This window comes from Bombina bombina, chromosome 10, assembly GCF_027579735.1.
Source record: "Bombina bombina isolate aBomBom1 chromosome 10, aBomBom1.pri, whole genome shotgun sequence".
NCBI lineage: Eukaryota > Metazoa > Chordata > Amphibia > Anura > Bombinatoridae > Bombina > Bombina bombina.
The window spans coordinates 107,502,492-107,530,415 of NC_069508.1; the positions used below are offsets into that span (position 1 = coordinate 107,502,492).

The 27,924-nt window shown below is 39.6% G+C and overlaps 1 protein-coding gene across 1 annotated transcript in view; it reads right to left on the minus strand.

Annotated features, from left to right (window-relative positions):
- Positions 1–27,924, minus strand: part of BRINP2 (BMP/retinoic acid inducible neural specific 2) — a 379,930-nt gene that overhangs the window by 292,105 nt on the left and 59,901 nt on the right. The window contains exons 2-3 of the mRNA XM_053693301.1: positions 25,901–26,195; positions 2,751–2,935 (exon numbers count right to left, since the gene is read on the minus strand). Of these exons, the coding sequence (XP_053549276.1) occupies positions 2,751–2,935; positions 25,901–26,145 (430 nt within the window). The 5' untranslated portion in view covers positions 26,146–26,195. The remainder of the gene's footprint in view (positions 1–2,750; positions 2,936–25,900; positions 26,196–27,924) is intronic.

Genomic DNA, 27,924 nt, shown 5'->3' on the forward strand with positions numbered 1-27,924 from the left:
TTGACCACAGGTGTTGCTTTATGTGAAAATAAAAAAATTCTTCCTCACTGTGTGCTCTGGTCTGATTGCTGACTTTGTGAATGACCCCCTGCTGTCTCTAGACTTACCTTTGTGATCATTATTCTGTCTATATCGGAATAGCAGTGTATGAACCTGCTTGATCTTGATCTAGTCTTATTATCAGTAACTGTTTTACCCATATCTACTACATTTATACTTGTGTTCATGCTCAGGGGCATATGTATCAAGCTCCGAATAACAGCAGTTATGAAGCAGCGGTCACAAAGACCGCTGCTCCATAACACATCGCCGGAAATCAACCCGATCGAGTACGATCGGGTTGATTGACACCCCCCTGCTGGCGGCCTATTGGCCGCGAGTCTGCAGGGGGCGGCGTTGCACCAGCAGCTCTTGTGAGCTGCTGGTGCAATGCTGAATATGGCGAGCGTATTGCTCGCCGTATTCAGCGAAGTCTGGCGGACCTGATCCGCACTGTCGGATCAGGTCCGCCAGACTTTGATAACTTGGGGCCTCAGTGTGTTCATGTCTTAAAGGGACAGTCAACACCAGAATTTTTGTTGTTTAAAAAAAAAAGATAATCCCTTTATTACCCATTCCCCAGTTTTGCACAACCAACAAAGTTATATTAATATACTTTTTACCTCTGTAATTATCTTGTATCTAAGCTTCTGCTGACTGCCCCCTTATTTCAGTTCTTTTGACAGACATGCAGTTTAGCCAATCAGTGCTCAGTCCTAGGTCAGTTTACGTGCATGAGCTCAATGTTATCTATATGAAACATGTGAACTAATGCCCTCTAGTGGTCAAAATGCATTCAGATTAGAGGCAGTCTTCAAGGTCTAAGAAATTAGCATATGAACCTCCTAGTTTTAGCTTTCAACTAAGAATACCAAGAGAACAAAGCAAAATTGGTAATAAAAGTAAACTGGGAAGTTGTTTAAAATTGCATGCCCTATTTAAATCATGAAAGTTTTTTTTGGACTTGACTGTCCCTTTAATAAACAAAACTTTTTTGTTTAAAAAAAAATGTATAAAAATGGTACACATTGCATTAAATTACAAATTTATACATTTTACATATTGTGGTCAAATATGATTATCAGTATGTCCAATTAAGAATTGTTATAAAGCATTTGGTTGCTTAAACATGTTAATGTTATAGATATAAGTTATTGTTAATCGTACATTGTATGGATTGAAATTATAGCATATGTGAAAACAATGTAATGCAAACATTATTTATAGTGAAATAACAAAGTGCCATGTTTGACTTTGGCTTTTAATATTTTGCTTCTATCAAGGTCTAGATAAATCCTGCAAATCCCCTTTAAAGGGAAAGTCAACACCAAAATTGTCATTGTTATTGGTAAAAAGTATATGTTTTGGTTATGCAAAACTGGGGAAATGGTAATAAAGGGATTATCTATCTTTTAAAACAATAAACATTCTGGTGGAGGCTGTCCCTTTAAAAACTATGTTATATGCACCACAGCTTTTCTAATGCAGTAAAATGACTTAGATAAGCTTCACAATCATTTATTTTAAAAATTCTAAACAATTTGGACAGAGGCCACACCTGGCTATCAATAAATCATGTAAATGGTACATATGAACCAATAAGCATCAAAATTGTTCCAAGAATGGCCTACGGGGGAAACTAAATCAATGTAAAACATTTGTTAAGAAATATGTTACAAATATGCTAAAATCATTATGCTGGGGCAGAATAAACCTGCTTTACACTTTTATGTAAATTTAAACTTTCATTCTGGCTTAACCCTTTGAGTGCTAAGCACTTTCCCACCTGGGTGCTAAGGTGATTTAAGTTTTTATTTTATTTAATTTTTTTTTAATGTTTTTACTTTTGTATTTTTTTTCCCCAGATCCCCAAGACTTAAACTGTTGGAAAGGTTAGGCGATTACCTTTCCAACGGTGGGTCTTGGGGGTCTGTAGTTCTTTAGATGCCTGAGATACAGGTGTCTAAGCAGCATGCCCCCTTTCCATATACTTTGTATTGTAATTTTTTAATAAAGTTGCGCGGTGACGTCATCACGTCATTGCGCGTGACGTCACTGCGCAAAACATGAAGCCCCGGCAATGCCTGTCACTATGCAGGCCCGATCGCCAGGGTAGGAGTGGGTGGGAGCCCCCAGATCTTCCTCAAGGTGGGTGAGTTCTAGCGACGGCTCTGAGCCGTCGTTAGCACCAGAGTGGGAACCTCTGCGACGACTTAGAGCCGTCGTTAGCACTCAAGGGGTTCAAGGAATAGGAAAGTCAAAATTAAATGTGCATGATTCAGATAGAGCATGTCATTTTAAGACACTTTTAAATGTACTTCTATTTTCAAATGTGCTTTGTTCTCTTGGTATCTGTTGTTGAAATAGAATACACGCATATCCTACACTAGTGGGAGCTGCTGCTTATTGGTGCCTGCACACATTTGTCTCTTGTGATTGGCTGACTAGATGTGTTCAGCTAGCTGCCATTAGTGCAATGCTGTTCTTTCAGCAAAGGATAACAAGAGATGAAGCAAAAGTAAATTGGAAAGTTGTTTAAAATTGTATGCTCTATCAAAATCATTAAAGAAAATTTTGGGGTTTCCTGTCCCATTAAATTAATCAGCTGCTATAAAGAATTTGGAAATCAGTGAAATTAATTGTCTAAAGATACTAGAAGATATGTTTAAAGACTAATACTTTTTACTCCATATATTATCATCAACACTCACCTCCCAAGACGGCTGACAGCAGAAAATGTGTCCCATACTTTTTTATTAAAGTCTCTGTGATTTGTGATAGCGAGGGTCTCCTTCCCAACTGGCGGATGTTGCGAGCGAATTCAGGAGCTAATGTCAGACTTGGGAATTCTTTATTTTCCAATGCCATATTTTTTACTTTCCAGCGACCAAACTCTCTGTTCAGCAAATAAATAAATAAAAAGGAATATATTGAAGTGAGTGTGTTTACGCTTTACAGTATTGATGAAATGATATTCCAATATGTCACAAGAAGTGATTGTACCTTCCTCTCTTTATCCCCTGTCAATACCAGACATCTCACTGAGCCTTGGAAACATAGGCAACCATTATTATCATTCACTACTCTTAGATGGATCAATACAAAATGCAATACAAGTGTTGATTATATAATGAAGTAGAAGGTCATTAGAAATTCTAGGATAAAAATGAATTTGTACAAAGTACTATTTGAGATGTAAATCTGTGACTTACAGTGTTTATACACTAATAAATGTGTTGGTTGAAAACAGATACAAATACACTTCATACAAGGGCATGCATTAGGAAAATAACAACCTAATAGAATATTGTACCAATAAAAAAACGTTTATCCATATCGGTCTTCAATTATTATTTTTTTGCTTTAAGAGAGATTAAACTCAACAACTTTCTATCATGCGTACTATTTAAGTGAAACACATTTTGTTATATTAAAAAAGTAATTTAAATTAAATTTGAAATTAACAGTAAGTCTATATTTGTGTTCAACACATGTAGTGCGGCAGTTGCCCATAGGCTGAAAACTCTCACACAACAGCATTAGTGCACCTTGAAACACTTTAAACGCATAATAACAAAACATATATATATATATATATATATATATATATATATTTATATACACTGCGTGTATATCTATCTATCTATCTATCTATCTATCTATCTATCTATCTATATATATATATATATATATATATATCTTTCACCATAGAACAGGCTAACAATGGTATTGAGCCAGCTGTTCGTTCCTGTGAGTGTGCTTCTCTCTTTGTATATACAGTATATATATATATATATATATATATATATATACAGTATATATATATATATATATATATATATATATATATATATACTGTATATACATACACACACACACATACTGATGAAAAGTATTAATTACTTCAAATTATTTTAAAAGGCTTAATACTTACCTTAACGCTCATCTAGTTCTCTTATTAACAGGAGGCTTAGCGGGCTCGGCACCCAAGGCCTGCACTAACTTTAGTGCAGGTTCTGGGAGCCGAACTGCTACGCTTCTTGTTACCGCGGTCAGGGTTCTGGCAAGTAGAGGATCACGTTAGAACTCCCTCCAAAACACATTGAGGTAAGTTTTTAGCTAAGGTGAACTTAATGAAAACAAATGTAAATGTTTGACGAAAATTCGATTTTTGTTTTGTTTTAAACAAAATGTAAAACGAATTTTCAGAACGAAAATTTCATCCAAAACAAAATTTTCTTCCCTGCACATGTCTAATATATTAGAGTCGTCAATTTTTTTTATTTTTTTTTCTGTGCAGCTGTTATCTGAAGTCACCCTTGGATACTTCAGGCTTTAGATAATTAATTTTCATATAGAAATCTTAACAAAACTCTAATGTGTAAAAAAAATTCTTAAATACACAAAAGAAAGTAGATTTATAGGTTTCTTTAATTTCAAAATTGTCATACCTTTTTGTATTTCCCTAAACTTTAAAAGTAGGGCTGTGCAATTAATGGCATGATGCAATTAATATGAGGCTATGCAATATCTGAATTGCATGAGGCAGCAATTAAAAAAAAATACAGTACAAAATGGCTTCTTTAAAGGGGCATTAAATACAAATTGCAAGATGCATAACAATATACCTTCATATCTGGGAAGAATTTTGCAATGAACAATGCAGATTTGTTTTGTCAAATAAGCATATTATTTTATGTTTTTTTTCTTTTCACTGATTTCCCTGTCCCCCAGAACAAAAGGAAAACCCTTGTTAAAGGGATATGAAACCCAATTTTTATTTTTCATGGTTCAGATAAAGCATGCAGTTTTAAGCAACTTTCAAATTTGCTCCTATTATAATGTTTTATTCGTTCTCTTGGTATCTTTATTTGAAAAGCATGAATGTAAGCTTAGGATCCAGACTATTTTTGGTTCAGAACCTGGGTAGCGCTTGCTGACTGGTGGCTAAATGTTGAAACGTATACCTAGGTAGACACCGATGCTGCTGATTGGTGGCTGCACATATATGCTGCTTATCATTGGCTTTCAGCCAGCTCCCAGTAGTGCATTTCTGCTCCTTCAACAAAGAATGCCAAGAGAATGAAGCAAATTAGATAACAAAAGAAAATGTGAAAGTTGTTTAAAATGATATGATCTATCTGAATCAAGAAAGAAAATGTTGGGGTTTCATGTCCCTTTAAAGGCTAGAGCTAAATCAAATCAGAATACGATTTTTATAAATGCATTTAAGATATCTCTACTTCTCGTATTTGGTACAAAAATAATTCAGATAATATTTCCTGTGTAGTCCAGAAGGAGCGGAATTGATATCACTGATATTTTAGAGAACTAAGAACTTTGTTATTCTACATGGGAGGCTGGGTATATATAACAGCGCAAGTGACCATCTTTTCCTCTTTTCCTTGCCAAGCTCCCTTGGGATAGATATATAAGCTAGTACAGTATTAGGTTCTGTTATATTTTCTCCTTTTTTAAAAAAAAAAAAAAAAACTGTTCTGCTTTGTGTGATTGCGTTTTGTTAACTAATTTTTATATAAATGCACTGTGACTTTTTGTGTTCATAATAAATGTTCATTTATTAAGTTTTTGCTTATGTCTAATTTTTGGACCTCGTTACCGAAGAGCCTGGTAATAACAGTACTGTGTTTTTAGATTTACTGTTGCCAAATTGTGTTTTAGGATATTAAATCTTTTAGTCTGGGGTTTTCCTTATGATTTCCCATATAATAATCTTAAAGTGGTGGCAGCAGAGATAGTTTAGTATGGGTGGCATTAAAGGGGAGTTTTGGTATTTTTCTGGGTCTAGTACAGACTAGAAAGCTACAAGCTTGCCTGGAGTGGCTAGACTTTGACAAACTGGTTAAAGTGGTCAGTAAACCTTTTCTGTGACACACTGGTGACGGTTGCAGGGTTGATTGAACCATGTACGTCACAATTTTGCCTGTACATGTCTTAGTCTTTACATTAGCATCTAATATTGATCAATGTGCTATAGTAAACAAACAGAAATGTGTTCTTGAGGTTTTGCACAGTTAAAGGGACATGCAACCCAACATTTCTCTTTCATGATTCAGATAGAGAATACACTTTTAAACAATTTTCCAATGTATTTCTATTGTCTAATTTGTTTCATTCTGTTAGGATCATTTTTTTAAAAGGATACCTAGGTAGGCTAACTGCTGATTGGTGGCTGCACATATATGCCTTTTTTCATTGGCTTACCTGATTTGTTCAACTAGTTCCCAGTAGTGCACTGCTGCACCTTTAACAAAGGATACAAAACGAATGAAGCACATTTGATAATAAAAGTAAATTGGAAAGTTATTTAAAATTGCATGCTCTTCCCGAATCAAGAAACATTTTTTGGGGAGTTTCATGTCCCTTTAAATGCATTATTTAATGAAAAAATGTATGTTTAAACAATAATTGAGTAAAATCGCAATTGCAATATTTTATCAATTGTGATATATATATATATATATATATATATATATATATATATATATAAAACACGGAAGGGAACTGCACTCTCATACCGGAACGGGTACACATCCATGACCCTGCAACATGCTCAGCCCTGGGTGCCACTGGCACTCACAGGAAGCTGTGCTGTCCACAGAGCCACAAGCAGTTAACCCCAGACAGGTCTTACTAACCTTTCCATTTTTGCTTTTAAATCTTAGCTGAGAGCTTGTAAGTGAGTGCTGGGTTTTCTCTGTGTGTTGTATTAATTTGTTTTGTAATTTTCCCTATGGTTCTTGCACCCAGACCTGTCTGGAGTTAACTGCTTGTGGCTCTGGGGACAGCACAGCTTCCTGTGAGTGCCAGTGGTACCCAGGGCTGAGCATGTTGCAGGGTCATGGGATGTGTACCCGTTCCGGTATGAGAGTGCAGTTCCCTTCCGTGTTTTGTATATGTCTAGGGTGATTACATATTCCTGTGCACCCTTCCGTTGTTTTCAGTTTGTTTGGATTTGAAAGCTTGCATTGTGTGGCTGTTTTAGGGTCTCAGGTATTGGAAAGGACCTTGATGTGGCCTGAGCTTGTCCCATTTGGCCAGATGCGGTTACTAACCTTTCCATTTTTGCTTTTAAATCTTAGCTGAGAGCTTGTAAGTGAGTGCTGGGTTTTCTCTGTGTGTTTTATATATATATATATATATATATATATATATATATATATATATATATATATATATACAGTATAATTTTTTTCCATGTCACACAGCCATATTTAAAAGCCTTTACCAAAGCAGCTAGAAAAATTTTCTCTGTTTTCTTTCCCCTTGCAGTTTTGTTGTACAATTAAGAGAAAGTGAACTCTAGCATTAGGAAGATATATTAGCAAATATTACGTCTAGAATGCTGTGGGGTGGAAATATAAATATATATAAAAAGCAAGCAGGAGAAACTGTGCAATACCTATATCCGTATCTGAAGGGTATAATCTATCTACTTCAAAGTCAGAGTTGCATTACATTAAGTCAGGGTGAAAATGTATGTCCAAATGATATCGCTTTAAGCCATATTTTCTTAAATGTGAGCTCCCACCTTATATCTTATGAAAAAGATACAACATTTAAGGCAAATATTACTTCAATAATCACCTGGAAAGGTTTTGGAGCTATTTTGATAAAAGTTTAAAGCCTAAGGCATTAAATCGCTGCTGTTAATGTTGCCATGGAAACCACTAATATGATACGGAATGAAAAAAAAAAAATAACCAGATTTTTCTTTGCTTTTTTATTTTTATTTATTTAACTTTCACTGGCATAGTTGTATAAAGCAATGAGTTTTCACTTCATTTACATGAGTAAATATTCATGCAGCTTGCTTAAAACAAACAATAAAAAAATATGCAGATTTATATTTATATTTCCATAATACTAATAATGAGGATATGTGGGTTAAAAAAATAGCTGCAACTTATTAATTTTCACTGGCTGTTCTGCTATATGTTTGTACATTCATTATTATTTATTTTTAATTTTTTTTGCAACCAACTCCCTGTATAGAGTTCATTTTATACGTTTTATTTTCATGATTTTCTCTGCTATCACTTTATTGTTATTGATTCTTTTGTTTTATATTGTTTGTTTTGTTTCCTCATTTCTGTCTGTTCTCTTTTTTTTTTTTACTATTGAGTGTGGAAGTTAAAGGTTTGCCCAAGAGATTACTCTTTCCTGTCCCTTCTTCGTCATTCTACTCTTGAGGGAAAGGCCTCCGCTCTACACAAAGGTGCAAATAATATAAACCAGCAATCACCTCTCTTTATTTCTCCATGGCACCGGATGCTATAGCAACAGGTGTGGTACCAGTAATGGCACCAGATGCTCAACTTGCCCAGTGCTCAGCTGGCGCCATATTAAATTTCTATTAAGATGGTACCTGCCATAAAACTTATGGAGCGGAACAAAAGCACATTGTCTCTCTGTTTATTGCTTGGTTTTATGATATATCTCAGCCATAGAGTCAGTACTGCCAGTTCTCTATTGTCCTGCTCCGGGACGCAGAGATCTGCTTGCTTTGACACTTGGCTGAGAAAAATCTGCGTGCAATGTTCTGTGACGCAAACCTCCATGTGTTCTGTGCTTTTAAACCCATATCCATCTGTGCATTACCAAATCAGTTACCTGTGTTAAGTGCTCAGTGACATTCAGCTAAATACGCACATAAACCCATTTCTTTACATGCTGGAACAAAATTATATCATACTGATCCTAAACTGTTCTATCCAGCTCAATAACAACATTTACTATTGCTGTTCAGCATCGGGGGGGTTGAATGAGGCTGACACATACCATTCCTCATGTGTGCAAATTATTAATATGTATTTCCCTGTGTGAACTAAAAAGTAACATGCACAGTTCATTATATTAATACATTGCACACACTAGCCTGCATTTCAAGAATTTGCAGTGAAAAGACAGGTTAAGTGATTTTTAGTTTGTCTTCCTAGACCATTCCAATCCATTAGAGAAGCGTTAGTCTCCATTAGTAAAAAAAAAAAAAAAGCTCAGATTAGTAACAATGTAACAGCAAAATTAAGTTAAAAACATGAAAATAAAACAAGCAAAAACAAGATGAAATAGACAAATAATGGAAGCCAAAGATATATAACTAAATATAAAATAAAATGTGCCAGTAATTATTTTATTATTGATGATGACTGTCTGATGTGTTTGAATGCAGTTTTCACTTAAAGGAACATTGTGGGCGAAAAAACACACGGCTAGATTTAGAGTTGGGCGGTAGCCGTCAAAACCAGCGTTAGAGGCTCCTAACGCTGGTTTTTACCACCCTCTGGTATTTGGAGTCAGTCAGGAAAGGGTCTAACGCTCACTTTGCAGCCGCGACTTTTCCATACCGCAGATCCCCCTACGCCATTTGCGTATCCTATCTTTTCAATGGGATCTTTCTAACGCCGGTATTTAGAGTCGTGGCTGAAGTGAGCGTTAGAAATCTAACGACAAAACTCCAGCCGCAGAAAAAAGTCAGTAGTTAAGAGCTTTCTGGGCTAACGCCGGTTCATAAAGCTCTTGACTACTGTGCTCTAAAGTACACTAACACCCATAAACTACCTATGTACCCCTAAACCGAGGTCCCCCCACATCGCCGCCACTCGATTAAATTTTTTTAACCCCTAATCTGCCGCTCTGTACACCGCCGCCAGCTACGTTATCCCTATGTACCCCTAATCTGCTGCCCCTAACATCGCCGACCACTATGTTATATTTATTAACCCCTAATCTGCCCCCCACAACGTCGCCGCCAGCTACCTACAATAATTAACCCCTAATCTTCCGACCGCATCTCACCGCTACTATAATAAAGTTATTAACTGCTAATCCGCCTCACTCCCGCCTCAATAACCCTATAAGAAATAGTATTAACCCCTAATCTGCCCTCCCTAACATCGCCGACACCTAACTTCAATTATTAACCCCTAATCTGCCGACCGGAGCTCGTCGCTACTATAATAAATGTATTAACCCCTAAAGCTAAGTCTAAACCTAACACTAACACCCCCCTAAATTAAATATAATTTAAATCTAACGAAATAAATTAACTCTTATTAAATAAATTATTCCTATTTAAAGCTAAATACTTACCTGTAAAATAAACCCTAATATAGCTACAATATAACGAATAATTATATTGTAGCTATTTTAGGATTAATATTTATTTTACAGGCAACTTTGTATTTATTTTAACCAGGTACAATAGCTATTAAATAGTTAAGAACTATTTAATAGCTAAAATAGTTAAAATAATTACAAAATTATCTGTAAAATAAATCCTAACCTAAGTTACAATTAAACCTAACACTACACTATCAATAAATTAATTAAATACAATACCTACAAATAAATACAATGCAATAAACTAACTAAAGTACAAAAAATAAAAAGAACTAAGTTACAAAAAATAAAAAAATATTTGCAAACATTAGAAAAATATTACAACAATTTTAAACTAATTACACCTACTCTAAGCCCCCTAATAAAATAACAAAGACCCCCAAAATAAAAAAATGCCCTACCCTATTCTAAAATTAAAAAAGTTCAAAGCTCTTTTACCTTACCAGCCCTGAAAAGGGCCCTTTGCGGGGCATGCCCCAAAGAATTCAGCTCTTTTGCCTGTAAAAAAAAACATACAATACCCCCCCCCTCCAACATTACAACCCACCACCCACATACCCCTAATCTAACCCAAACCCCCCTTAAATAAACCTAACACTAAGCCCGTGAAGATCTTCCTACCTTATCTTCACCACGCCGGGTTCACCGATCGATCCAGAAGAGCTCCTCCGATGTCTTGATCCAAGCCCAAGCGGGGGGGGCTGAAGATGTCCATGATCCGACTGAATTCTTCATCCAAGCGGGAGCTGAAGAGGGCCATGATCCGGATGAAGTCTTCTATCAAGCGGCATCTTCAATCTTCTTTCTTCCGGATCCATGTTCATCCCGCCGACGCGGAACATCCATCTTCACCGACGACTTCCCGACGAATGACGGTTCCTTTAAGGGACGTCATCCAAGATGGCGTCCCTCGAATTCCGATTGGCTGATAGGATTCTATCAGCCAATCGGAATTAAGGTAGGAAAATTCTGATTGGCTGATGGAATCAGCCAATCAGAATCAAGTTCAATCCGATTGGCTGATCCGATCAGCCAATCAGATTGAGCTCGCATTCTATTGGCTGATCGGAAAAGCCAATAGAATGCAAGCTCAATCTGATTGGCTGATCGGATCAGCCAATCGGATTGAACTTGATTCTGATTGGCTGATTCCATCAGCCAATCAGAATTTTCTTACCTTAATTCCGATTGGCTGATAGAATCCTATCAGCCAATCGGAATTCGAGGGACGCCATCTTGGATGACGTCCCTTAAAGGAACCGTCATTCGTCGGGAAGTCGTCGGTGAAGATGGATGTTCCGCGTCGGCGGGATGAACATGGATCCGGAAGAAAGAAGATTGAAGATGCCGCTTGATAGAAGACTTCAGCCGGATTATGGACCTCTTCAGCTCCCGCTTGGATGAAGACTTCAGTCGAATCATGGACATCTTCAGCCCCCCGCTTGGGCTTGGATCAAGACATCGGAGGAGCTCTTCTGGATCGATCGGTGAACCCGGCGTGGTGAAAATAAGGTAGGAAGATCTTCAGGGGCTTAGTGTTAGGTTTATTTAAGGGGGGTTTGCGTTAGATTAGGGGTATGTGGGTGGTGGGTTGTAATGTTGGGGGGGAGGGTATTGTATGTTTTTTTTTACAGGCAAAAGAGCTGAATTCTTTGGGGCATGCCCTGCAAAGGGCCCTTTTCAGGGCTGGTAAGGTAAAAGAGCTTTGAACTTTTTTAATTTTAGAATAGGGTAGGGCATTTTTTTATTTTGGGGGTCTTTGTTATTTTATTAGGGGGCTTAGAGTAGGTGTAATTAGTTTAAAATTGTTGTAATATTTTTCTAATGTTTGTAAATATTTTTTTATTTTTTGTAACTTAGTTCTTTTTTATTTTTTGTACTTTAGTTAGTTTATTGCATTGTATTTATTTGTAGGTATTGTATTTAATTAATTTATTGATAGTGTAGTGTTAGGTTTAATTGTAACTTAGGTTAGGATTTATTTTACAGGTAATTTTGTAATTATTTTAACTAGGTAGCTATTAAATAGTTCTTAACTATTTAATAGCTATTGTACCTGGTTAAAATAAATACAAAGTTGCCTGTAAAATAAATATAAATCCTAAAATAGCTACAATATAATTATTCGTTATATTGTAGCTATATTAGGGTTTATTTTACAGGTAAGTATTTAGCTTTAAATAGGAATAATTTATTTAATAAGAGTTAATTTATTTCGTTAGATTTAAATTATATTTAACTTAGGGGGGTGTTAGGGTTAGGGTTAGAGTTAGCTTTAGGGGTTAATACATTTATTATAGTAGCGGCGAGCTCCGGTCGGCAGATTAGGGGTTAATAATTGAAGTTAGGTGTCGGCGATGTTAGGGAGGGCAGATTAGGGGTTAATACTATTTCTTATAGGGTTATTGAGGCGGGAGTGAGGCGGATTAGGGGTTAATAACTTTATTATAGTAGCGGTGAGATGCGGTCGGAAGATTAGGGGTTAATTATTGTAGGTAGCTGGCGGCAACGTTGTGGGGGGCAGATTAGGGGTTAATAAATATAATATAGGGGTCGGCGGTGTTAGGGGCAGCAGATTAGGGGTACATAGGGATAATGTAGGTGGCGGCGGTGTACGGAGCGGCAGATTAGTGGTTAAAAAAATATGCAAGTGTCAGGGATAGCGGGGGCGGCAGATTAGGGGTTAATAAGTGTAAGGTTAGGGGTGTTTAGACTCGGGGTACATGTTAGGGTGTTAATTGCAGACGTAGGAAGTGTTTCCCCATAGGAAACAATGGGGCCGCGTTAGGAGCGGAACGCTGCTTTTTTGCAGGTGTTAGGTTTTTTTTCAGCTCAAACAGCCCCATTGTTTCCTATGGGGGAATCGTGCACGAGCACGTTTTTGAAGCTGGCCGCATCCGTAAGCACCGCTGGTATCGAGAGTTGCAGTTGCGGTAAATATGCTATACGCTCCTTTTTTGGAGCCTAACGCAGCCCTTCTGTGAACTCTAAATACCAGCGGTATTTAAAAGGTGCGGCCAGAAAAAAGCATGCGTAGCTAACGCACCCCTTTGGCCGCAAAACTCCAAATCTAGGCCACATGGTCTTATTGGTAGAGAACGTTTTGCTGTTCTCAGTAAAGAACTCTATGGGCTAGATTTTAAGTGGGGAACTAATATTAACGCACAAGATTTCGCACCTGCGTTAACTTGCCCTCATATTACAAGTTGAAAGTAAACGCAACTGCACAAGCGCAAACTAAATTTGTGCTCTTCAGGTTAGCGCAATTGAAGACCTTGGGGCATATTTATCAAGCTCCGAATGGAGCTTGATGCCCCATGTTTCTGGCGAGCCTGCGGGCTCGCCAGAAACAGCAGTTATGAAGCAGCGGTCACAAAGACCGCTGCTCCATAACCTGTCCGCCTGCTCTGAGCAGGCGGACAGACATCGCCGGAAATCAACCCGATCGAGTACGATCGGGTTGATTGACACCCCCTGCTCCATTGAAGTTTATGTGTAGAAGACGTTAGGGCGGTCGTGATATTAAAAGTACTGAAGTTAGCACACATCGGCTATCGCTCAAGGGTGTTTGCGTGCGAGTGAAAGCACTAAATAGCGTGTCACGTGTAATCTGGCCATATGTGTTTAACCCTTGCAAAATACATATGTAAAGTCTCCTTTTGGAACTGCAAGTATTGCTGTGCCTCAGCAGAACACAGACAGACAGTAATTACTGCGGTTGTGCGAAAGCCGTTACCCATTGGCTCACCGGCTGTTTCATGGGACTAGCAGCTCCTGAGTATGACGTTACCTATGTGTTTAACCCCTTTGCACGGGTTAAACACAAAGTACCACAGCCAGTAGTACAAAAATGATATGCTCTGAAGAATTGATTATTGCACAGTTGCTTCAACAAAATTATGTGTTTAACCTCAGCAAAGACAATACACCTCCAACTCTAAGATGGAGACTGTTAGAAAATGACAGCTACGTATATATGGCAACTGATTAACTCAGGAGCTAAATTCAGCATAACTGACATTAACCATATGATTAACTGCTCTGAAATGGTTAACACATAGCTCTCTGCATGCAGTGTTGCAATAATACTAGATCTAGAATTTTAGCTCATTTTATTATTAAAGGGACACTGAACCCAAATTTTTTCTTTCGTGATTCGGAAAGAGCATGCAATTTTAAGCAACTTACTCCTATTATCAATTTTTCTTCATTCTCTTGGTATCTTTATTTGAAAAGCAAGAATGTAAGTTTAGATACCGGCCCATTTTTGGTGAACAATCTGAGTTGTTCTTGCTGATTGGTGGATAAATTCATCCACCAATAAACAAGTGCTATCCAGGGTACTGAACCAAAAACTGTCTGGCTCCTTAGCTTAGATGCCTTCTTTTTCAAATAAAGATAGCAAGAGAATGAAGAAAAATTTATAATAGGAGTAAATTAGAAAGTTGCTTTAAATTGTATGCTCTATCTGAATCCTGAAAGAAAAAAATTTGGGTTCAATGTCCCTTTAATGCATTATGTCCCTTTAAAGTAAATTAAAAAAAACTGTTGTGTTACAGCTGCTTTTGCCTTTTTTATTTTTTATTTCTGAGATCCATATCACGTGTAAATGGCAGGTAGGGTTGCCACAATTTCTGGAAAAAATACCGGTCATGCTTATTTGCATACATAATTATACAGCATAAATCAGGATTAATGCTTCTTGGACTGATTTTAAATGGTTATTTGTTTAGAATCAGATCCAACACACTTAATAGAAGCTTCACTAAGACTTTATATAAGCAATTGTATAATTAAAATATTTAAATGTTAACACACTTCAACGCAATCATAAATAACCATACTCACAATCATATTTAATTGAAGTATAAGATTTAAAGTTTAAAAGTGTGATTTAAAATATATGTTTAAATTTCTATTAAATTATGATGAACTTTCTCTTAATTTGATTTCATTTAACTGAAATAGTTTTGAAATTGAAATCATGAGAAAAAAATAAGAGAAGGATACGACGGGTGAATTCTTATAAAGTGAAATGGGAACCACAGATTGTGATCTGTAATGTGTATCATGAATTGATATTGGGTCAGATTACGAGTGGTGCGCTAACATTTACGCGCAAACAATAAGGGGTTTATTGCGCGCATGGGGTTTCCCGCTTGTATTAAAAGTTAAAAGTAAAAGCTATCACTTGAGCGCAATAGGTATTTACGCCAGAATGATTACTGTTTCGGTAAACCAAAAAGTTCACTCACAAAACACACCACAAATACATTACAGAGTACAGTAACCCCATCTAAAAAAAATGATTTAAAAAAAAATGTATGTATGTATAAATATACATATCATCCATGTGTATCTGCACTCACAATGCAATAGGGTCATCAATCAGGGTGCAAAGTCAGTAGAGCTCACAGTCTATTTCAATGAAGGACTGCACTCAGTGGATTTAGATACAGGATAAGATATTTATTGTGGTAACGTTTCGGGGTTCGCAGACCCCTTCCTCAGACCAGACACACTGTCTGGTCTGAGGAAGGGGTCTGCGAACCCCGAAACGTTACCACAATAAATATGAAATAGACTATAAATATACATATATATATATATAAAAATATGTTTATATGTGTGTACATATGTATTTATATATATGCGTATATATGTATTTACAGACATATATACACATATAAATACATATGTACACACATATAAACATAGGTAGAAGGTAATCCAACAAGCTGGGAACAAATTGAGAGCTTGCATTGCATGTTGCAGAGTCATAGGATGTGTACCCGGTCCGGTCTGAGAGTGCAGTCCCCTTCCGTGTTTTATATATATATATATATAAAATCTATATCTGTCTATTAATCAATCAATCTATCTATCTATCTATCATCTAGATAGATAGATACATAGATAGATAGACAGATAAATAGATAGATATAAAACATATGACTGTGGATTCCTGTGTACTTCCCCATACATGATTTCTAAATACACCTCTGGAGTTGAATTGAAATCTTGGGGTTAGAAAATGGGCTACAGTATGACATGCACTATACTATGTACAATAATATAAAATAAATACACTCCTTTTTCATTTGAGCACTGAAATAATATTTTTGCAAGCTGCAATCAGTAAGCTTTCCCTCCTGTATTCACAAGCTAGTGACTGATGGCTATGTTCTATGATTTATGTTTATATGATCCCCTGAGAGGTTTGATCTATGACTATCATCTGCTTGTGTTCACTGATTTTTGATGATCAGATCTCAGTGTGCTAACTGGTATCTATCCTGTTTTTCAGCTCTCTGTTCTATTTAAGGAAATTCTGGAAACTATCAGCTGTCTGTGTGCAGTGATCTGTGATCGGATTTCTACCTGCACTTAGTTGCAAATCTCAGCAGTATGCATTAATGTGTGATTCACAGTTATATGTGTGTGCACTGATCTGACACTTGTTCTCTGTCTCAGCTTTACTTCTGAGCTGTCAAAGCTGCTTTGTAAAAATGTAACCCTTAGTGCACTGCCTTATAATAGTCTGCTCAATAAAATAGACCTAAAATGCAATGACGTAAGGACAGTACTCAATGGCTGCCTCTGATCTACACAGCTGTCCAAGGTATACCCTCCATTCACTCTGTTTCTCTACATAAGATCCAAGGCTCCAAGCAGTGTCTCTTATCTACACAACTCTCCCAGACACTACCCTCTCCACACTATTTCATGGATCGCTGCTATGTACAACTCTCTATGACACTACCCTCTACATTCAATTCCATGACCTTCTTATCTACACAACTCTCCCAGATACTACCCTCTCCACACTATGTCATGGATCACTTATATGTACAACCCTCTATGACACTACCCTCTACATTCAATTCCATGACTCTCTCATCTACACAACTCTCCTAAACAATACCCTCTACACACTGTTCAATGGCTCACTGATCTGCACAACTCTCTATGACACTACCCTCTGCATACTATTCCATGACCCTCTTATCTATACAACGCTCCCAGACACTACCCTCTCCACACTATTTCATGAATCACTTATCTACACAATTTTCTATGACACTACTCAGTGCTTTCTATTTCACAACTCTCTCATCTACACAACTATCCTAGACACTACCCTCTACACATTGTTAAATGGATCACTGATCTGCACAACTCTGTATGACACTACCCTCTACATTCTATTCCATGACCCTCTTATCTACACAACTCTCCTCTACCCACAGTTCTATGGCTTCTTAATTTACACATTAAAACATTATGCTCTGTATACCATTTCATGGCTGTCTGATCTACACAACTCTCCAAGCTTTGCTATTTCTGCATCTCATGTCTCTCCCACTAACACAACTCTTAAAATCATTACACTCTAAGGCCCCTATTTATCAAGGTCTGTCGGACCTGATCCGACAGTGTGGATCAGGTCCGACAGACCTCGCTGAATACGGCGAGCAATACGCTTGCCGTATTCAGCATTGCACCAGCAGCTCACAAGAGCTGCTGGTGCAACGCCGCCCCCTGAAGACTCGCGGCCAATAGGCCGCCAGCAGGGGGGTGTCAATCAACCCGATTGTACTCGATCGGGTTGAATTCCGGCGATGACTGTCTGCCTGCTCAGAGCAGGCGGACAGGTTATGGAGCAGCGGTCTTTGTGACCGCTGCTTCATAACTGCTGTTTCTGGCGAGCCTGCAGGCTCGCCAGAAACAGGGGGCATCAAGCTCCACTCGGAGCTTGATAAATATGCCCCTAAGTGTTGTTTAATGGCTCTTTGATCTACAAAACAGAGTGCATTACTCCGTAGAGATTTTCCAACTTCCTTTGGAAACAACATCAGCACAAGAACTGTCCGTCAGGAGCTTCATTTAATGGGTTTTATGGCAGAGCAGCTGTAGACAAGCCTCACAACATGGGCAATTCCAACAGTTGGCTGGAGTAATGTAAAGCATGCCACCACTTAACTTTGGAGAAGTGAAAACATGTTCTCTGGAGTGATAAATCATGCTTCACTATCTGGCAGTCTCATTGAAGAATTTTGGGTGTTGCAGATGCGAGGTGAATGTTACCAACTGGAATGTATAGTGTCTACTGTAAAGCCTGGCGGGATTAATGGTCTGGGGTTATTTTTTAGGGCTTGGGCTATGTCACTTGTTCCAGGGAAGTGTCATATATATGCTATAGAGGATAAAAAGACATTTTAGACAATTGGTGCTTCCAACTTTGTGGCAGCATTTTTACTTTGTCACTGTGCACAAAGCTAGATCCATAAAGACATGGTTGGAAAAGTTTGGTGTGGAGGATCTTGAGTGGCCTGTACACATTCCTGACCTCTACCCCACTGAACACATTTTGGATGAATTGAAATGCAGATTGCAAGCCAACATTAGTGCCTGACTTCACAAATGTTCTTTTGGCTTAATGGGCACACACTCCCACAGACACACTCCAAAAGTTATAACTGAAAATGGGGGGGGGTCCATATTAATGCCCATGGATTTGGTATAAGATGTGATCAAGCTCATGGAGGTGTGATGGTCAGGTGTCTACATACTTTTGGCCATATAGTTTATCTTTATAAATATCTATCTAAAAATAAATCCTTTAATGCACAACAGTAATTTAACCTCTTGGTTGCTCTGCTGTATGCACTACTTAGTAACTCCCTGCTATCTGTACACACTGCTCAGTACCTCCCTGCTCTCTGTATGCACTGCTCAGTAACTCCATGCTCCCTAAATGCACTGCTCAGTACCTCCCTGCTCTCTGTATGCACTGCTCAGTAACTCCATGCTCCCTACATGCACTGCTCAGTACCTCAATGCTCCCTAAATGAACTGTCCAGTACCTCCCCACTCCCTGTATGCACTGCTCAGCTCCCTGCATGCCTTGCTCAGTACATCCCTGCTCCCTGTATGCATTGCTCACCTCCCTGCTCCCTGTAAGCACTTCTCAGTAAATCCCTGCTCCCTGTAAGCACTGATTAGTACATCCCTGCTTCCTGTATGTACTGCTCAGTAACTCCCTGCACCATGCATGCATGCTCAGTACCTCCCTGCTCCCTGTATGTACTGCTTAGTACCTCCCTTTTCTCTGAATGCAGTTGCACTGCTCATTGTTTCCTTGCTCAGTGTATGCACTGCTCAGTAACTTCACTAGACATCTCAGTGACTCCCCACTCCCTATGCACAGAGGACACAGGCATTAGGGAGGCACAGAACAGCACATAAGGAGCAGGGTGTCACTGCACACAGCACACAGGCCCTAGGATGCCACAGAGCAGTACATAAGGAGCAGGCTGTTACTGCACAGAGCATACAGGCTATAGTGAGTCACAGAACAGTACGTGAGGAGCAGGCTGTCACTGCACAGAGCACACAGGCAATAGGGAGTCACAGAACAGTACGTAAGGAGCAGGCTGTCACTGCACAGAGCACACAGGCAATAGGGAGTCACAGAACAGTACGTAAGGAGCAGGCTGTCACTGCACAGAGCACACAGGCAATAGGGAGTCACAGAGCAGTACATAAGGAGCAGGCTGACACTGCACAGAGCACATAGGGTGTAGGGAGTCACAGAGCAGTACATAAGGAGCAGGCTGTCACTGCACAGATCATACAGGTAACGGAGTCACAGAGCAGTACATAAGGAGCAGACTGTCACTGCACAGAGCATACAGGCAATAGGGAGTCACAGAGCAGTACATAAGGAGCAGGCTGACACTGCACAGAGCACATAGGGTGTAGGGAGTCACAGAGCAGTACATAAGGGGCAGGCTGTCACTGCACAGAGCACACAGGCAATAGGGAGTCACAGAACAGTACGTAAGGAGCAGGCTGTCACTGCACAGAGCACACAGGCAATAGGGAGTCACAGAGCAGTACATAAGGAGCAGGCTGACACTGCACAGAGCACATAGGGTGTAGGGAGTCACAGAGCAGTACATAAGGAGCAGGCTGTCACTGCACAGAGCACACAGGCAATAGGGAGTCACAGAGCAGTACATAAGGAGCAGGCTGACACTGCACAGAGCACACATGGTGTAGGGTGTCACAGAGCAGTACATAAGGAGCAGGCTGTCACTGCACAGATCATACAGGTAACGGAGTCACAGAGCAGTACATAAGGAGCAGACTGTCACTGCACAGAGCATACAGGCAACAGGGAGTCAGAACAGTACATAAGGAGCAGGCTGTCACTGCACAAAGCATACAGGCAAATGGGTGTCATAGAGCAGTACATAAGGAGCAGGCTGTCACTGCACAGAGCATACAGGCAACAGGGAGTCACAGAGCAGTACATAAGGTGCAGACTGTCACTGCACAGAGCACACAGGGTGTAGGGAGTCACAGAGCAGTACATAAGGAGCAGGCTGTCACTGTGCAGAGCACACAGGATGTAGGGAGTCACAGACAGTATATAAGGAGCAGGCTGTCACTGCACAGAGCACACAGGCACTAGGGAGTCACAGAGCAGTACACAAGGATCAGGCTGTCAATGTACAGAGCACACAAGCAGCAGGGAGGCACAGAGCATTACATAAGGAGTGGGTTTCCTCTGCGCAGAGTGCAGCTCAGTGACCCCCTACTCCCTATATACACAGCTTAGTAAATCCCTGTTTTCTATGTACACAGCTCAGTGATTCAGTTTCCTTTATACACAGCTCAGTGACTCCCTACTTCCTATGTGCACAGCTCAGTGACTTCCTACTCCCTATTTACACAGCTCAGTGACTCCCCCTACTCCCTATGTAAACAGCTTAGTGACTCCCTGTTTCCTATGTACACAGCTCAGTGACTCCCTACTCCCTATTAACAGCTCAGTGACTCCCTGTTTCCTATGTAAACAGCTCAGTGACTCCCTACTTCCTATGTACACAGCTTAGTAACGCCTTGTTTCCTATGTAGCCTGAGCTTCTTCTAATCCCCCATCTAATTCTACTCCAGTTTCTAACTTTACTATCACTGTTGGTGACACCACTATCTCCCCATCACCCCAAGTCCGCTGCCTAGGAGTTACACTTGACTCCAATCTGTCCTTCATACCCCACATCCAATTCCTCCTTTTTTGAGTGCTGAAACTACTAAACAGATAATCCATTCCCTAGTAATTTCCTGGCTTGACTACTGTAACAGCCTACTAACTGGCCTTCCTCTCTCCCGCCTCTCCCCCCTTCAATCCATCCTAAATGCCTCTGTTAGGCTAATCCACCTCTCCCAACGCTCTGTATCTGCGGCACCCCTCTGTGAGTCCCTTCACTGGCTCCCCATTCACAGCATAATTAAATTCAAAATTCTCACTCTGACCTACAAAGCCCTTACCAATGCAGCACCCCCATACCTGTCCTCACTCATCAACAAATATACTCCAGCCCGTCCCCTAAGATCCAACAACGATCTACTCCTTGCCTCTTCTACCATCACCTCCTCTCATGCTAGACTATAGGACTTTTCTTGTGCGGCACCAACCCTCTGGAACGCACTTCCACAAGCTGTCAGACTTTCCCCCAACCTCTCCTCCTTTAAATGCTCCCTCCCCTGTATTTGTTTGTTAAATTTTGTCTGGTGTCTCATATTTGTACTATTCTTTTACCTTTGTTACCCATGGACAGTGCTGCGGAATCTGTTGGCGTTTTATAAATAAAGAATAATAATAATATGTACACAACTCAGTTATTCAGTTTATTTTATACAAAGCTCAATGACTCCCTGCTTCATATGTACACAGCTTATTGACTCCCTGTTTCCAATGTACACAGCTTAGTAACTCCCTACTCCCTATGTACACAGCTCAGTGACTCCCTACTCGCTATGTACACAGCTCAGTGACTCCCTACTTTCAATGTGCACAGCTCAGTGACTCCCTACTCCCTATGTACACAGCTTAGTGGCTCCCTGTTTCCTATGTACACCGCTTAGTAACTCCCTATGTACACAGCTCAGTGACTCCCTACTCCATATGTACACATCTCAGTGACTCCCTTTTTCCTATGTAAACAGCTCAGTGACTCCCTACTCCCTATGTACACAGCTCAGTGACTCCCTACTCCCTATGTACACAGCTCTGTGACTCCCTACTCCCTATATACACAGCTCAGTGACTCCCTGCTTCTGGTGTACTCTACTTATTAACATCCTGCTCATTGACTCCCTGATTCCACATTGCATTGAATCTCAAAGGGTTTGAGTGATTCTAAGTTTCCAATTGGAAATCAGAACTTAAAGTGACTAAAAATAAAGGCGACCTTCATTTAAAAAAAAAAAAAAACCTGTAGGAAAGATACCTTTATTCCTCCAAGGCTTCAGCACTAACCTAAGGTCCTTCGGCCGTCCACAGCACAGCTCAGTTTTTTAAATGAAGTGAAGATTCCCACTCATAGCCAATAGCTGTGCTAGCATATAGCGCAGCCAGAGGCGTAACTAGAAACCACAGGGCCCTGGTGCAAGAATCTAAGAAGGGCCCCTCGCCGCCCCCCACCCCCCACCCCAAAAGAAAATGTGAATTTGATACATATCATTTTCCCCCCAACATTTAACACAAAAATGTTCTGAAAATATTAGCGCACCACTTGTAATTTAATCCATTGAAAGGCATATAGCTGGACTTACAGACACATACAGCTGGACATACAGACATATACAGCTGGACATACAGACATATACAGCTGGAAATAGACAGACATACAGATACATACAGCTCGACATACAGACACATACAGCTGGACATAAATACAGACAGATACATACAGCTGGACATACGGAAACATACAGCTGGATATACAGACAGACATACAGACACATACAGCTGGACATAAAGACAGACATACAGACACATACAGCTGGACATAAAGACAGACATACAGACACATACAGCTGGACATACAGACATACAGCTGGACATAAAGACAGACATACAGACACATACAGCTGGACATACAGACAGACATACAGACACATACAGCTGGACATAAAGACAGACATACAGACACATACAGCTGGACATACAGACAGACATAAAGACAGACATACAGACACATACAGCTGGACATAAAGACAGACATACAGACACATACAGCTGGACATAAAGACACATACAGCTGGACATAAAGACACATACAGCTGGACATAAAGACAGACATACAGACACATACAGCTGGGCATACAGACAGACATACAGACACATACAGCTGGACATAAAGACAGACATACAGACACATACAGCTGGACATACAGACAGACATACAGACACATACAGCTGGACATAAAGACATACAAAAAGCCCTAACACCTGCTTTGCTGGGTCAGACTACCTATGCATCCAGCTAGCAGGATTAGCACAGACATGCTCACCTTCCTAGTTTGAGTATAAATGTAAACATTTTAATGCAAAGAATACTTTATTTTACACATCCCTTTTAAGTGCAGTCTATAGTCAAACAAGTTCACTAAAGAAATAGCAAAACTCAAGGTGCCAATACTCTCTTTTCTCACATCTGAAATTGTGTTGTATCTACCCCTGATAACAAGGACGCATTAAAGTTGTATATGGGGGAAACATGTTTTTTTTTAATTTTCATTAATTCTTTAATGGTTTTGTCTTCACAGACGCTGGTACCTTTGGAAAGCTAGGGATCACACAGCTTGCATGTGCACTGTTGAGCAGCTTTCAGCATCTCTCCACTCACACGGCTGCCTCCCTCCTCGGTCTGAGCTCACATGTTCACTCACCGTTGTGCGCGCCTTCAACAGTGGTGCTCCTCTCTGCGGCTGCCACTCAGTGGTCTCACAGTCTGCTGCGCTGCAGACTCCCAGTGTCCCAGAGATTCCTACTGACTAGACTGCACGTGCAGTCACGAGCAGGAGGTCGACTCTAGGCTCTACTTCCGCCCCTGCTCTAGCCTATCTGCGCGGTTGTTCGCAGCACGCCAAAGAACTTAGAAGGCTTAGCCAAAATGGAAAGTTTCTCCAGGCGGCAGCCAGCAGGTCAACCGGAATTAGTTATTGCAAACTTGCAAAGTCAAATAAAAACAAAAAAAATGTAAATTAAATTTAAAAAAACCCACACACCCTGTCTAAAGTTGGGCCCCCCTGTAGGAGGGACCTCCTGGGCCCGGACGCAGTCGCGATCCTTGCATCACCGGTAGTTCCGCCCCTGAGCGCAGCATTTAAAAGATAGTTTATTTAAAAAAAGGTACAGCAGGAATATTCATTTAGATGTGCTTTGTTCTCTTTCTCCATCCTCCCACTGGAAGGTTAATTTCTGCTGCCTCTTGGATACATAGATTTTCTATATCTAGTACTGCTGTACTGAAATTCTCAGTATAGGTGGCGGTTTTAAATAGCAAAAAGCAGGGGCGTATTATGGCCTAGGCCAACAAGGCCGGTGCCTAGAGCAGCAGATTTGGGAGGGGCAGCACATCTGCCCTATCCTCTCTCTAAAAGCCAGCACACAGTACAGTGAGGGATAAAGTACAGGCTTTTACAGAGAAGACAAGGCACATGCACTGATTAAGGTCGCTCTTCACAGGCAGTGCTCCTTTAAACCGTTGCTTCATTTAGAGCTGCTGGCATTTTTGCAGTGGAAGCGTTCTTGGTGAGAAACTTGCCTGGGGATATGCTTACAAGGTGAGGCTGGAGGAGAAGACCTTGTGCCGATATGCTGCCTCCCCTTGTCAGCTGTGGTGGATCAGGGAGCGCAGTGCTTATTGCAGGTCTTAGTTACAGGTTAGATGCGTCTGTGCACTTCTTAGATCAGCTTGTGATGTCTAGTCTTAAACTCTCAGCGCTAATGTATGTTAGCTACTAATAGCTTTCTCTGCATTCATGAACCCACAGAGTAAATAGTAAACAGACACTTAAAAAGTTTCATTACCTGAATGATGGTAATTACTGTATGTTTGTTGCTCGTAAAGGGCAGTGATAGTTTTCAAAGTGTATTCTTCTTTCCCTCCCTTCCTCTCTCCCTTCTTTCCATTTCTCCCTCTCTCCCTACCTCAACTCCCTCCCTTATTTCTTTCCCTCCTTTCCTTCCGCCCTCCCTTCTTTCTCTCAACTCCCTCCCTTGCTCCCTTCTATCACTTTCTTTCCCTCCCTTGTTTCCCTCCCCCATTTTCTCCTTTCCCTCCCTTTTTTCCCTTCCCTTCTTTTCTCTCCCTTCTCTCAGGGAGAAAATGGTATGAGATGCATGCAATTCAACCCACCTGTATGCAAGTGTTTTGCTAGTCATTTTCTTTTGAATTGTTATGAAAAAAAAAAAAAAAAAACATTTTACACACGGACCCAATAAAATATTAAGGGGACAAAAAGTCCCTAAACCCTTTTTCTTTTCTTTTTTTTTTTTTGGGGGGGGGGGGGCAGCAGAATTTTGAGTGCCTAGGGCAGCACACAAAACCTAAATACGCCCCTGGCAAAAAGAGAAAACAGTAAGACCCCCAAATTGTGCAACAATTTTGAGACATTATCTTAGTAGGTTATTCCCATAATTCCCTGTGTCTACTGCTAAATTAGAGCATATAATATCTATAATACAGTGTCTGTTTAAAATAACAGGTTTCTGAGGTGAAAAAATGCTTTTCTGTTTGTGAGTCCCACCACTATCCACCAACATTGTTGTGAGAGTGTTCAGTAGGGACACTTCCTTTTACTTTTAACACAAAATGCAGTGGTGCATGAAAAATATACAAGAGTCTTATAACCTCACCTGTGAACTCTGTACCTAGTTGTGTAACCTTGTTGGAACCTCTCTGTGAAGTCCACATATTGCTGGGCGCCATGGAAGGGTCCCCTGTTACTGAGCAACCAGTCAAGTGATGCCTGACCAGATGAAGGGGCGGGGTCATGTTGCTTAGAAATTTCTCCTGCAGCAGATGAAAATTCCAGCATCACAGACAACCATGCCAGCACCAGGCATGCCCAATCAGAGCGGGTGTACCAGTGCCACCTCATTCTTTTCTAACGCAGTGAGATGCTTCATTCTCCCCCTCACACCCTTTCTCCTATAAATAATAATAAAAAATAAAAAAAAATTAGTCTTTATTTCATACATATTCAATCAACAGTTTACACTTTACCTTATTTTAAAGGGACATGAAGTACATGTTTTTCTTTCATGATTCAGATAGACTAGAGCATACAATTTGAATCATCTTTATAATTTACCTCTTTTACCAAATGTGCTTTATTTCCTTGACATCCTTTGTTAACAGAGCAGCAATACATTACTGTGAGCTAGCTAAACACATTGGGTGAGCTTATGACAAGAGTCATATATGTGCAGCTACCAATTTACATCTAGTAGTGCTTTCCTGCTCCTGAACCTACCTACGGATGCTTTTCAACAAAGAATTCCAACAGATCAAAGCAAATTAAATAATTAAAATCACATTCTCTATCTGAGTCATTCAATTTAATTTTCATGTTCCTCTCCCTTTAAATGATTTTTCTCATATTATTTTGTGGTTGAGACACTTTCATTGTTTTACATTTTATTGCAGATTACAAGTGGAGCACAACAAATGCGGGGTGCGTTACCCTTAGCTTGACCTTGCGCAAAGAATAGGACACAATCTGATATTAAAAGTTGAGGATGACAAAGATTTACCAGATAATCTTAAAGTTATGCTTTGAATAGATAGTGCAGGGTGTGCTTTTATTGTTCATATCACAAGTGATAAGTTAAGTGTTTGCTTGAGCTCAACATAAAATAGCACTTTTGGAGACCTGGAGTAAAGTGTTAACGCTTGAATATATGAATAGCAAAACACATGTACAATATATTAAAATAAAGTATTCCACTCCTATTTATAAATATCAAATCAATACCTCACAATATTTGTGGCAGGGTACCAAGAACTCAGGAGGTTAATGGGGGCTGGTCGCTGTTGTGGTAGGAGCCATGTTAGGAGGGGGTGGGATAGTGGGTGGGGTTGTGGGTGTGTCTTGGTGGTCGGTGGGCGTTTATGGGCGGTTTATGATTGTATCTGAGTGCTCTGTGGGTGGGGATAAGAGAAATTCTGTAAATAGGGACATATGACTATCTCAAAGGGACAAAAGGGCAGAGCTCGAAAAGACGAACTGTTCCTCTCAAATACGGACAATTGGGAGGTTTGTTAAAGACAAATTCAAAGTTTATTATTGAAATAATATGTTTTAACAGTGATTTAAAAGGATATGGTCTATGATCAGGTGCTGGACTGGGAAGGGCTCAAAAATGTATTTGTATATGTGTATTTATATGTGTCTATGTATTAGACACGTACATTTGTTTTGTTATAATTGCAAATTCGTAATGAAAAACAGATATTCGTTTTGTTTTCACAAAATGAATATCCAAATGAATCCACAAACGAAATTTAAAGAAAACAAAAAATACTGTCAAAATTTGTCAGTATACATTTATTTTTTATCTTAAGCACAATGGAGAGCCATGCTAACCCCCTCCTCTTCTTCACAGAGCCCTGGCTGTGCTAATGGGAGACTTAGCGTGGCGGCTCCAAAAGCGCTAAAGGTAAGTATAAGCTACAGGTGAATTTTGAATGTAATGAATGAAAATTAATGAAATTATTCTATGAATATTCAGTATTTCTTTTGTTTAAAACTAAATGAATACCGAATAGCGCAGCCAACGAATATTCAGGAAACAAATTTCCCTGAATATTCGTTATGTAAGATTCAGACAATCCAATTTTTTAATGTTACACAAGTCTACTATATATATATATATAT